General features: G+C 41.5%; 1 protein-coding gene across 1 annotated transcript in view; it reads left to right on the top strand.

Annotated features, from left to right (window-relative positions):
• The window catches only part of cdk17 (cyclin dependent kinase 17), a 38,582-nt gene that overhangs the window by 18,888 nt on the left and 6,928 nt on the right, over positions 1–12,766 (top strand). Inside the window, exons 3-8 of the mRNA XM_068716702.1 lie at positions 1,799–1,963; positions 7,733–7,866; positions 11,029–11,154; positions 12,006–12,062; positions 12,160–12,274; positions 12,413–12,507. Coding sequence (XP_068572803.1) covers positions 1,799–1,963; positions 7,733–7,866; positions 11,029–11,154; positions 12,006–12,062; positions 12,160–12,274; positions 12,413–12,507 — 692 coding nt within the window. The remainder of the gene's footprint in view (positions 1–1,798; positions 1,964–7,732; positions 7,867–11,028; positions 11,155–12,005; positions 12,063–12,159; positions 12,275–12,412; positions 12,508–12,766) is intronic.

Raw genomic sequence — 12,766 nt, forward strand, 5'->3', positions numbered from 1 at the left:
ACACACACACACACACACACACACACACACACACACACACACACACACAGAGAGCTGTCAGTGGCTTGGTAGCTCTTAGGGTTGTTTAAATTATGAAGCACAGAAGTTGATAGAGGGTGAGAGAGAGTGTGTCAGTAACAGCTGTAATGGACTTCCAGTGAGTAGCTCTCTGTCAAGTTATGTAACAGGAGTAAAAGCAGGGCAGCTACTTGAACACACACACACACACACACACACACACAGATAGCAGCTCAGCAAGTGAAAAGGTAGTGTGTATATATAGTGAGCTTGCATTAACACACTGGCAAGTACACTTTCCTTGACATCTCTTTGTTATATAACCTTCTGCCTGTTTTAGCATTGCGGTACAGTTTGTCTCCAGTAAGCTTGGCGATGTGATAGACACATGAAAGTGATGGGCTGCCACTTGTGATTGACAGCTGCCAGAATACAAGGACTCACGGGTCCATCATTTACAGAACACTTCCCATTTCAGTAATCTGGCTCCATATCCAGACAGATAAATGCTTCAGTTCCTGCCTTAAACAAGCAAACTACAGATATTCAGCAGTAATAGATGTCAAAGGTCAGAACCACCCTGTCTTACAAAATGATCACGTGGCTCCATAATAATGATACAAGCCAAGTGAAGAGGAGAAAATGAAGGTAATCTGTAATCTCTCTCATGTTAATTGTTCAAATGAAGTACGGGTTTTAGATATGACCCAGTGACTCCTAAATTGAAATATGAGACATATTGTATCATATTTACCATCAGTTGCTGAAAAGGTTTCTATAATTCATGCTCAACTTGTAATTCTGCTACGACTGACAAGCACCCGAGGGCAGCATACTGTTAGAATGTGAGGTTGACTTGTGGGAACACGGCACAGTCTGCCGCGTCAGAGTTTAAAAGGTTGGCTGAACGAAAGAAAGTTGACAGGAGCAGAAAGATAAACCCACAAGTTGCGAGAGACTTATGGCCCGTCTGATGCAGATCAGAACGGGACCATTTAAGACCTTTTTGTGAGGGTGCAGCAGCTGGACTCTGACAGCCACGCTGCCCACAGGGAGAACACTGGGTCCTAATGTCTCCTTGCAGGCTGTGATTGGACATTTGATCGCTTATCGAGGCCTGTGAGTGAGGCTGATATTTTTTCCTCATTGGTAGAGTAACATAAATGCCCTTTCCAATACTGCCACTGTCATGCAAATGATGTGAAGCTACAGCCAGCAGGCGGTTAGCTTAGCTTGCCAAAAGATAACAAAATCCACCTGTCGGCACCTGTAACTATGTGTTCGCGGCAGAAAGAGATGCAGATTTAGTCCTCAACTATCTTCTTCTTATGCAACTCTCGGCAACAAAGTGAATATTTTCAGAAATATTTCACAAAACTGCTCAATTTCCTTGTGAGTAGAACAGTTTGTGTAACATTTGATTCTGCCCATATCGAGCCAGTTACTCAAACCTAACGTGGCGCAACATTACATAACTTTGGAGAATATTTGATGTCCGTTTTCATCTATTTATACACATTTCTCCCTAATATAGGCTGATGTTTGGTATTTTTGGAACCGTCAGGTCTTAGACTTTAAATGTCAAATGAAGCCTTTGACTTGGCCGCACAGCATGTGTTTGAAATGAAGAGCACACTGCAGTGGGTTGAGGAAGATGAGAGATGATATTTAGTTTCACCATGTTGGTATCTGATGTGAGTTATTGAAGACAATTGTGAAGCGGCAGCAAGATTTTCATAACACCAGAAATGAATGCCGTTGTTGTTCTGTTGTGTTTCAGAGCCCTTCATGAGGAACGGCCGCCCCCCCACCTCGCACAGCATGCACTCGTTCCTGCACCAGTACACCGGCTCCTTCAAGAAGCCTCCACTCCGCCGGCCGCACAGCGTCATCGGAGGCACCCTGGGGTCCTTCATGGCAATGCCACGCAACGGCAGTCGCCTAGGTGAGACACACACGTACACAAACACATGTTCACACACACTCACACGCAAGGAAGGAAGTGAGTAGTGCGAGTGCAGATGGCATCCGGGAACAAACAGAAAACGTGTCATGGCCCTGACATTTTCCATCCTGCTTCTTAATACTCGAGAGCACACTTCTGGCCAGAGTGACTGGGTGTCCACATCCACGATTGACAGATGGATTCAGTCAAACATGACGCGGTCTCCGGCGCAAGCTGATTCACCACTATCGACCTGTGACGGCGAGTCTCAGACCAAACTTATGGACAAACTTTAGTTGCCACAAATCTTTAACTTTATCTGTTTGTGCTCCAGACCTACAGATCAAGACTGATCTGTTGAGGCTTCAATTGAAGCTCTTAGTTAGCTTATTGCAGAGGTTCCCCTCATCATAATTTGGTGTCGCAGCTTCTTTACCCACCGCTGATTGGTTATGGTGGGGTCAAGATAGAGCTGGAACCGTTAGTCGACTCATTTGACATTCATGGTTCCCAGAAGATGAATCCCACTGACATTAATGATCTCCTGGCTTTTCCTCTAGTGCCACAGGATGGTTGACATTTTTCACTTATCCAGAGAATTATCACTAAACACAGAGAACATTATAGCTGTTGAACATGTTACATGTTAGCATAATGATGTGAGCATTTAGCTGTGCCTAAGTACAATGTCACAGAAACACTGGCGTGGCTGTAGACTCTTAGTCTTATTATTAATCATGTTCAAATTGTCGTATTCAGATTGTTCGGTTACTATATCCCTTTAAGAATACTGACAGGCATTCCTTCCAGACTCATTATGGATGTCACAGCCTGTATGATCAGCGGTACTTCACTGTATCACACAGATGCTGCTTTAAACCTTAAACAAACATTGTTTAACACTGTATTATTTCCAACTGGACAGGCAGCAATAATCAGCATCTGCGCAAGCAGTCTGTTGGACTCAATGTTAGAGGATTTACAACTTTGAGGTAGTGGAATAATGTTTATTTCAGTAAATACGTGGACCCTGATTGATGCTTCTCGAAGCAAATTGTTTTGGCCAAGTGATACACCAGGAGGACCTGTTGAGTCTCGCACTGGACCCTGGCCTGGATAGAGGGACTTGGATCTAAAAACAGGACAGTTAAGTAGGACATAGATGTACCACATACTGCTGCTACACTCTGTGTGCTTAGTAGCTGCTAAAGACAGTGAAGAGAATAAGTAGGGAGAGAGAAAGATCATAACGTCAGAGAATAAGTGCAAAAGACTCAAGAAAGAAAGAAAGGAAGGATGTGTGGAGAAGGACAGAAAGACCACAAAGTGGGTGGAGAATTAATTCCATCAAGGTTTTTGGAGGAAGGAGTGCAAAAGAACAACAATGTTGGAAGATTATAGAACAGCCTTCAGGGTTTTTGAAGAGCAGCTATCAGATTTGTCTGTTGGGAAGGTGAAGGGATGATGGGAGACTGAAAATATTATTGTGAGGGAAAGAATTTGGGAGTTTTTGGAGGAGATGACGGGATAAAATAGCTGGAGATAATAGAGAGGAATGTGAAAGTAAGAGGAGGCTGAAAGGAAAAGAAAGTAGGACGGATGAGATCATTTGCACAGGTAGCGAAGGAATGTGTTGAAGCAACAGCGGGAGTCAGATCGGCTGCCGCAAAAGAGAAAACAAGTTAAGAGCGATGGAGAAATATGTTGAGTGAAAGGGAAAGAAAGGCGGGAATGAGAAGTGAAAGAAGTTGGTGAGGTTTTTGAAGTCGGGCAAGAAACGTGAACACCAGAGACAGAGAAGTGACAGAAAAATGGAAGAGGAGACCATTTGGGTTTTCCAAGAGGAGACAAGTAGAAGAAGGAAAGTGGGGCGGGAATGAGTTGTTTGCAAGGTGTTTTATAGAGAGATGTTAGGAAGAATAAAGTGTGGCAGGTATAGGGAAAATCATTTTTCAAAGCTTGCATAGAACACATTCTAAATATGTTGCGTTGAAACAAACAAAACTGCTCCAAAAAATGCGTAGGATGGGTTGAATGCAGTGGTCAAATGTCATGTAGGGGGCCTGTATGTTTATGACGACTGTTATGAAGTTTATTTTTTTTTTTTTTGAAGCGCTTTATCTATCTGCTTGTGCACGTACAGGCACGTTTACATACTGAAACGCGTAGGAACATCTACTTTGTCAGAAATACAACAGCAGAGTGATTGATCTGGTCACAGTGCAGCCAAATAAAGTCAGGCTATTTTGAGAAAAAAGGTCAGTCAATTATTAGCCAATTTCCATCCGGCCATGAGTAACCGCAGGCTCATTTCATGCCTGTTATGGCACACGACCACCGGGTACAATGAGAGTTAGGAGTTAGTTACCTTCCTGAGTTTGAGGTGGAGGTCTTCATCAAACAGCTCACTCTAACTGCTCCTTCTTGTTCCTTTACCCCCTTGCAAATATTAATAATGATACGCGGACAAAAAGCGATACATATAACTGCAGTCTTGTTTTTGTAGATGCATTTTTGATGAGCGATCATGGTTAGCAGCACTAGCTTCCGTGACAAATGTATCGTGGAATGGTTCACAGTAAGAAGCCGCGCGGTATTTTGCCAGTTCTTTTGATGAGAAGGAGGAGAAATGTTTCAATAGCAGTAACAAACTTCAGCTTTGTGGCAGCAGAAGAACAAAACGGTAAACAGCAAGGCTGATATCCGTGAAATAGAATCATATATTTGCATCATGTCCTGTGAATCCCACATGTGGTCATTTGAGCCCTGGGTGGGAATGGCGGACCCCGCCTCTAACAATGAAGACTACTGTATAGAGACTGCATTACAGAATGTAAATACATTGAATAGCTATCGCTGAAAGTTGGCGACCATAAACAGATTAAATATATTAACTTCATTTATATAATTCAATGTGAAATAAATTATTTCATTGTTTTCCCAATTAAGAACCAAACGATTGATATTCTGTTATCGATACGCATATTATTGCTATAACAACTGCTGTCACTATGAGTTTGTTGGTACTCACGGTTAGGAGAGATGCTGAATGTGCACACGCTCTCAAAGACAAGTAGAAATCGATCAACCTGATTGTGTAGTACATATAGCAGAGTTTTATTGACTGCTGACTCCTCTTAACGGGCCGGTAGGGGCAGCAAGGGATCAGCAACTGCCTCAGTAGCAAAAGGCATTTACGGCAATCGACTCGGCTACAAACAAGCTTTACCTAGTCTGTTGCTGGACTCATTTTGTGGCTAAAAAAACTGACATCCATAGAAAAGCTTGATCTGGAGCTTTTGCAGATTCGTATCCAACCAATATGTTATGATCCACTGCAGTTATGCACAACACCAGATGAATACATTCCCATTTTTATATAGCCTCCATCTTGACTGTAAGGGAGCCTTGAGGGACAATTGAGTGAGACTCAGCTCTTCTTTGTTTGGGAGGGGAGAGGGAGACACACCTGGAAGAGATCTGCACTCTACTGAGTGCATTTTTAAAGTTGATAAAATGGGGCCCCTTGGTGAAAAAAGAGGAGATGGATGAAGGTAGGTGGTGGAATAGATGAAGAAATGAGGAAGGATGTGGAGTAGATGGAAATAGGATTTCCTGTTCCTCCCGTTTTTCAAATTATTTGCATCTCCCTCACCTTTTCCTATATCATGTCTTACTATTTTTTTTTAAGCAAGACAGACAGGACATTTCATTTTGCCATCTTTATTGTTGTGAATTCCAATGAGAGTTAGTGTTAGATGTTCTCTTCCGCTTATAGCTGGGGTAGGCAGTTTATTTTTGGCTTTATTGGGCAAAAACTATAATAACCTTTCAGCATCTTGTAATTCAAATTGCCTGAGCGAAAAGTAGACTTCTGCGCCTCTTGTTGGGTCTGTTATTAGGCTTTAGAAAATATAGCCTATGACAGGAGACTTTGGCCAATCACAGGTCAGCCTCTAGAGGAAAATCCTGAAAACGTCTTGGGTTCTAAAAGTGGATCAGTATTTCCTTTAATCTGAGGAGACTTTGTTTTTGTTTTTTTTACCAGATGACCACAGACAGGTTCACATTCTGGGGAAAAGTGTTCTTCTGGGTTGTGGCCAAACCGCGGAGCACAGAAATAGGACTTTACAGTATGAAGGGAAGTTTGTTAATAAGGCACATGAATAGAGTAAGGGCTTTGTGAGGGTGCAAACACACAATAATTCTCTCCTAAAATCTAGACTAAAAAGGATAATTAATTATCTCTGGTGTGATATTTAGAGAGCTAATCAGGTTTATCGTGTTTGAAATAATTGAAACACTTGGTCTACATCAACGAAGGAATTCTTTCTCCCCTCATTTCTCTGCTCTGCTTTCACATTTGATGACAGACTGCATGGTTGGAGGCGCTGACATCCTGATGACAGAGAGCTGCTCAACCATGGCTACTCATTAACCGTGTGTGTGTGTGTGTGTGTGTGTGTGTGTGTGTGTGTGTGTGTGTGTGTGTGTGTGTGTGTGTGTGTGTGTGTGTGTGTGTGTGTGTGTGTGTGTGTGTGTGTGTGTGTGTGTGTGTGGAGAAGGGGGTGTTGCATGTGGTTTGTACATCAGTGTGTTTGCTCCTGCTGGTAGTAGTGGTAGTTTTATTGCGCTGGTGGAGGTGGTGCTCGTTAGAGAGCTTAATATTCTGTCTGTCCATCTTGTCCTCAACGTGTCTTTCTGCTCTCTGGCGTTCCCAAATGCCATTTTCCACGGAAGACATTTTGACTCGTCAAAGCAGGAAAACCACAGGAGGAACTAATAACTTTCAGCAATTCATAATATTAGTGACTAATATTAATAATAATAAAATAGCAACTCAACAGTAATGATGGCTCTGTTGTCTATCCTGGTCAAAATTGATTTATTGATTGAGTCCAGATTAGACTTCCTGAAGTCAACAAATACAGTGTTCATCATATCAAGTGGTTGAACAGTCATTCAGTTGTTGGATTCGTTGATTGACAGAGAATTAATTGCCAACAATTGTGATCATCGATGACTCATTCAAGTCATTTATCAACCTAAATGTCAAACATTCTCTGGTTCCAGCTCCTCAGAAGTGAAGATTTTCTGCTTTTCTCTTTTCTTTTGAATATTTTACAGTAATGTGAAGAATCCCCTTTGGTTTTAAGAGACATTTTATGGACCAAATAATGGATTCATTGGAAATATAATACATTTTTGCAACTCTAATCAATCCATTTGCACATATAATATATATTTCTATATCTAATAAATATTTATAACCAGTAGATAAACATTTAATGATTTATAACACACTATATATATAATTAAGTTGTCAGCATATAATTATAACTCTTCTTAGTGCCTCTTCTGGGCACTCATTAAAGGAGGCCGCTTTATTAAGAGATCATGAATTATAATATATAGATATTTTATAGTATAAAATAAGTCTTCATAGGAGAAGTTATATTGTTGACCAATACTGTACATTAATAAAGACTTACAATGTGCTTACATTTATACATTTATATATATTTATAGTACTTACAACTACATGTTAGTGCGTTATAAACTACTTGTGTTTATAAAGTGCTTATAAATGCTAAATGGGGGACCTAAAATAAAGTGTCAACGTAATATCAATCAAACTGCAACCTATCTGTATCTATCATATTAGACGGACTGGACCAGGTCAGATTTATAATAAAGAGTGGTATTAGTCCAATGCCATGTGTTTCTATTTGTCTTTTAAAGTATTGTATTGTTCTCATTCTGTCTCAGATATTGTGCATGAGAACCTGAAGATGGGCTCCGACGGGGAGAGCGACCAGGCATCGGGAACGTCTTCAGACGAAGTGCAATCTCCGACCGGCGTCTGTCTGAGGAACCGCATCCACCGGCGGATCTCCATGGAGGCGAGTCACACGCTCATGCACACAGTAACTGAAAAAAAAGGCTTACATGGCAGCGTTCCACGCTTCACCCCCTCTCCTTCTGCTTTGCTCACCGCCTCCTCCTCTCCCCCTAAGCCTCATGGGAGACCTGATGGGGGGGGGGGTCTCCTAATGGGCTCTTGGTGTCCAAGAATCATGATATTGATAGCAGTCCCGCTCCCCGAGGACCACAGCAGCAGCTGGTAAAGAGATGCAGTGTGATGATCTGTGCTGTAAACCACAGTGATTCTTCTGTATGTCGGCTCCAGAGCATGCTGGGAGAGGTGTCTCCTTTGTTCCTCTTATATAGATAGTGAACTTATGCCATTCAAAACACCTGCTAAACATCATTTTTATTATTTGTGAAAAAATACCTTTGCAATACGCAAACAAATATTACATTTTTAACATTTTTATCGGAGTCCTACATGAAACAGGACACAAGACTCCTTCCCCTCCAGTCAGTCATTTCCATGTGTTGTTCATATTTTCTGGATGAAGACACGCCCCTTTTCCAACCAAAAGCTGTTCCGTCAACCAGAACAAGCTTTTTAAATGGATCAAAGATGATGAATTGTCCTCGGTAGCCCACAGGGTACCTCTGACACAGTAACATGTACGAGCTCAGCAGATAAAATATGAACAGGATGAATGGGAGGAAGAAAAAAACAACTCCTCATGATTATCAGGGGACTCGTTTTCCTGCAAGTTTCTAATTTCACGGTGTTTTTTGTCTGAATTCACTGAGACACTCTTGCTGCAGGCCTCCACTAATTTATCCGGCATCTGTTATATTGTTTCACATGAGCTGTTCTAAAAGCTTGAAAAGGTGGTGAACCTCTTCTTATTGCAGAGAAAATGATGGTACATTTTGGTTACGTTGTGAACTTGCTCCACATTTGAATGCAGACGTTCCAAATATATCATCTTCATCTTTATATATATATATATATTGAAACCCTGAGGGACTTTTTCATCTGAAGAGGACGAGCGTCTCAGCCTGGAGGCCTCCTGCCCCCTGCTGGCAGAGGAGCGAATGTGACAAAACCAACCTTGAAAACACACACACACAGACACACACACAGACACACACACAGACACACACACACAGACACACACATGCACACCGCGACCTATTTTCTGCTTGCTTTGAGTGTTTTTCACATCTGTAGGTGCACAAGACAAGAGGAGCTCAAGTATCTGGTGATAATAAGTCAAGCTGCTGCTGCACACACACACACACACACACACACACACACACACACACACACACACACAAGCTCTGTTACATGAGCGGAAGTGCGCTGCTGTTGTTGTGGTTCTTTCGATACTGCCAGAGGTTTTAATTAAGCCGTATTGTTTCAGTAAGGAGGTTAAGGTCACAGAGTATGCTTGCTCATCGTCAGCAGTGTGGTGCCTCCACACATCGTTGCCTCAGAACATTTTTTTTATATTTAAAGGAGACACTGTTAGGCTTCCTCAAACATAAAATACTGCACCTCAAACCTACAGTACAACATTGACGCATAATAATAAGGTGTGGTGTCCTAAATCTCTGTGGACAATGCTATGACAGGTGCATGGCTTTACCTTCCACTTCACAGCAATACCAGCACAAGTTTGATACTGTCCATTTTCTTCAATATGCACAGATTAATGTGAGCCTTGTGCATTGCTATTATTTATAAAACTTTACACCTAAATCCCCAAAACAACCCCAGTGATGTATTTATGTTACTTTCACCTCCTGTTCACTTATTTGAGTTGATTTATTTGTGGCCTATAGAGCTGCACGGTTACGGCCAAAATAATTATCAAGATTAATATTGAGATCAGAATTATTTGTCTTATACTTGTATTTATTTAAGATTTTTCATTGATTTTAGGGACAAAATACTTTATTGTACATTGAAATGAACAGAGCACTGCTTTCACTTGTTTTGTACTACATTCCTGCTAATGATCAGATCTTTGCATCAAAATCATTTTAGTTTTCTATGAGAAGCATTTTAAATATCACAGTCGCATCATTTTTCATTTAATCGTGGGAAGTCCAAATCGTGATTGAGGTTAATATTCTATTAATCGTTCAGCCCTAATGCTCTATTGTGTTAACCTTTATGTATACATGGGAATAATACTTTTTGGGTAGTGCAACTAAATGCACATTTACTTCTATTTACATGTAAAATCAACACAGGCGTTGGAATGACCCAGCACGGATCGCATCCAAATAACAAATTTAGTATGCAAGTACGGCTGTTGCAACTAATAAATAAAATATTAATTATTAAGTGCTTACATTTGCAACAATTTTTTTTAACTTAAATAGTTAAAAATGAATAAACAAATCAAGACAAGTTAATAGAAATGGATGAAATGCTTAGAGGACAGACACAGTCTGTTGTGGACTGACATTAAATATGACTTTTAAAGACAGCAGTTTACACCAGAGAGAGTCGCATTATACAACACTTCCCCTCCTCGAGACACACTGATCTCCATAATTGGAGCTTCTACCCAAACTCTCACTTGTCATACATGACAAAGTGCCGCAGTAATGAAATGTGAGCGGCCGACTTGATGGTATTTGTGGAGAGGCCAGAACTTGAAAGCGCGTATGATGAGCAAACAGATGTGACGTCTTCTCTCGCTGTATTTTTACTCCACTCGCCCTTTTTTCCCCACATCACTCGGCATCATGTCAGTTCGTTGTTATCCGATGTGCTCTTATTTTGATCCTGGAATAGATATGATCAGTCATCCACAACAATAAGACGTGAGCTCAGTAATATTGCCGATGATGGCCTGCGCTGTGAAGACAGACTGTGAATACAAGCTTTAAAGAGTAATGAACATACGTGTGCTTTGATTTTATGTGTGTGTTTTCATAATCACAATCTGTGATGATGGCTAATAATCATCCTTTCACCTCACAGTGAGTGCTGAAGTTTGCTGAGTATGAGTAGCTTGAATTTGGCTTTAAATATTCTGCTTCTTTTATAAAGGTGCAAAACTCCTTGCCCAAAGATATCCCAGCTCCACTACAGGAATCTCAAATCACAAGCTCAGTTACAATTCGAAATTTGTTTTGAATTGTACCATTATCATTTTGTATGTGTGTGTTTGTGTGTCTGTTTTTAGGACCTCAACAAGCGCCTGTCACTACCGGCAGACATCCGAATTCCCGACGGTTACCTGGAGAAGCTGCAGCTCACCAGCCCACAGTTCGACCAGCCGCTCAGCCGTCGCTCCCGCAGAGCCTCGCTGGTCAGTGTCTGTGTCTGTGTGTGTCTGTCTGTCTGTCTGTCTGTGTGTGTGTGTGTGTGTGTGTGTGTGTGTGTGTGTGTGTGTGTGTGTGTGTGTGTGTGTGTGTGTGTGTGTGTGTGTGTGTTTGTTTTTTTTTATTGCTCCCTCTGTGCAAGTCACCATAGCAACTGGCCCGCTGTGAGACCAGGTTGGATTAATTGTCACAAGCGCTCACCTCCTGCCTTTAGCCCATCAAATTAGATCATCATACTCAGCTGTGGGGTGATTATGCAGCTTTGTTGCAGACTGTCGGCCACATTGCAGGTTTATGTATATCAAAAGTTTGCCAACAGTGACACATAAGCTTAAAGGAGTTATTGTTGGTCTCAAACGAATACAAATTTTTATTCTTGAAGTAAGAAATGCTGCTTTTCTTGCCCCTTTGATATATTGTTCTTCTTCTTTTGGCCAATTCGGTGCTACCAGCTGAAGAGGATAGGATAGGATTTTAAACGTCCGATGTAATCCATCGACTGTGCTCGTCATGTTTGGTGTCAGTCAGAAACAAAGACTCAATACACAGAGAAATCCATCCCAGAAGAGGCACAGAGAACAGTGAACGGTAAAAGAAAATTAAACAGAATACCACACTCCTGCATTATGTTTTGAGTTTATATGAAGATGCATCTAAAGGTTTGGGGAAGCTTCACTTCCCGAATGAAAAGATCCTGTAAGTGTGTTGAAATGAGCTTTATTCTGGTGTTGCAGGAACAGTTTAACCACAGATTGAGCATATTGCAGAATCCAAATTGGGACTTTAACCTTGTCTAAAGCTGTGCCTAAAGTGACTGTGTCCTCTGTCTTTTCCTCAGTCGGAGATTGGTTTTGGCAAGTTGGAGACGTACATTAAGCTGGACAAACTGGGAGAGGTGAAGGATTCCCATCCGACGCTATTAACGAAGGCAATATGTTTCACAGCTCACGTTAAGTCTGTAAGATTAAACCAGCACTGTGTGTTGCGTTCAGGGAACCTACGCCACGGTATTTAAAGGGCGCAGCAAGCTGACGGACAACCTGGTGGCACTGAAGGAGATTCGGCTGGAGCACGAGGAGGGTGCGCCATGTACCGCCATCAGAGAAGGTAATCACCTGTTGTCTCCTCCATTTTACATCTTTCACCAACAAAAATGTATATTAATAACATTTGTTGATGAAATTCTTTTTCAATTGGAGTCAATTAAAAAGTGTTACATCTGTCTGTCTTTATCTCTGTCTGTAGTGTCGTTGCTGAAGGACCTCAAACACGCCAACATCGTGACGCTTCACGACATCGTCCACACTGAAAAGAGCCTCACGCTCGTCTTTGAGTATCTGGTAAGACTCACTCCTTCCCTACGTTCTCAATGCATTTTTTTTTCTTCTCTTTTGCCAATCCTCTCAGGTTAATTTATCCCTCAACATCACTAAACTCAATGACAGTGAAAATCTTACACCATTTATATGGATGTCCAATCAGTGTAGATGCTATATGTCGTCAATTGGAACAATAAGTTCCTCAGTGTGTGCTATGTTGACCGCCGAGTCGTCCTGCTCGCGGGAGTGTGCCGGCGGTGCCTTAAGAAGACTTTAATGC

This window comes from Cebidichthys violaceus, unplaced genomic scaffold, assembly GCF_023349555.1.
Source record: "Cebidichthys violaceus isolate CVI_PGR_0920_01 unplaced genomic scaffold, fCebVio1.0.p SCAF_206, whole genome shotgun sequence".
NCBI classification, from domain to species: Eukaryota; Metazoa; Chordata; class Actinopteri; order Perciformes; family Stichaeidae; genus Cebidichthys; species Cebidichthys violaceus.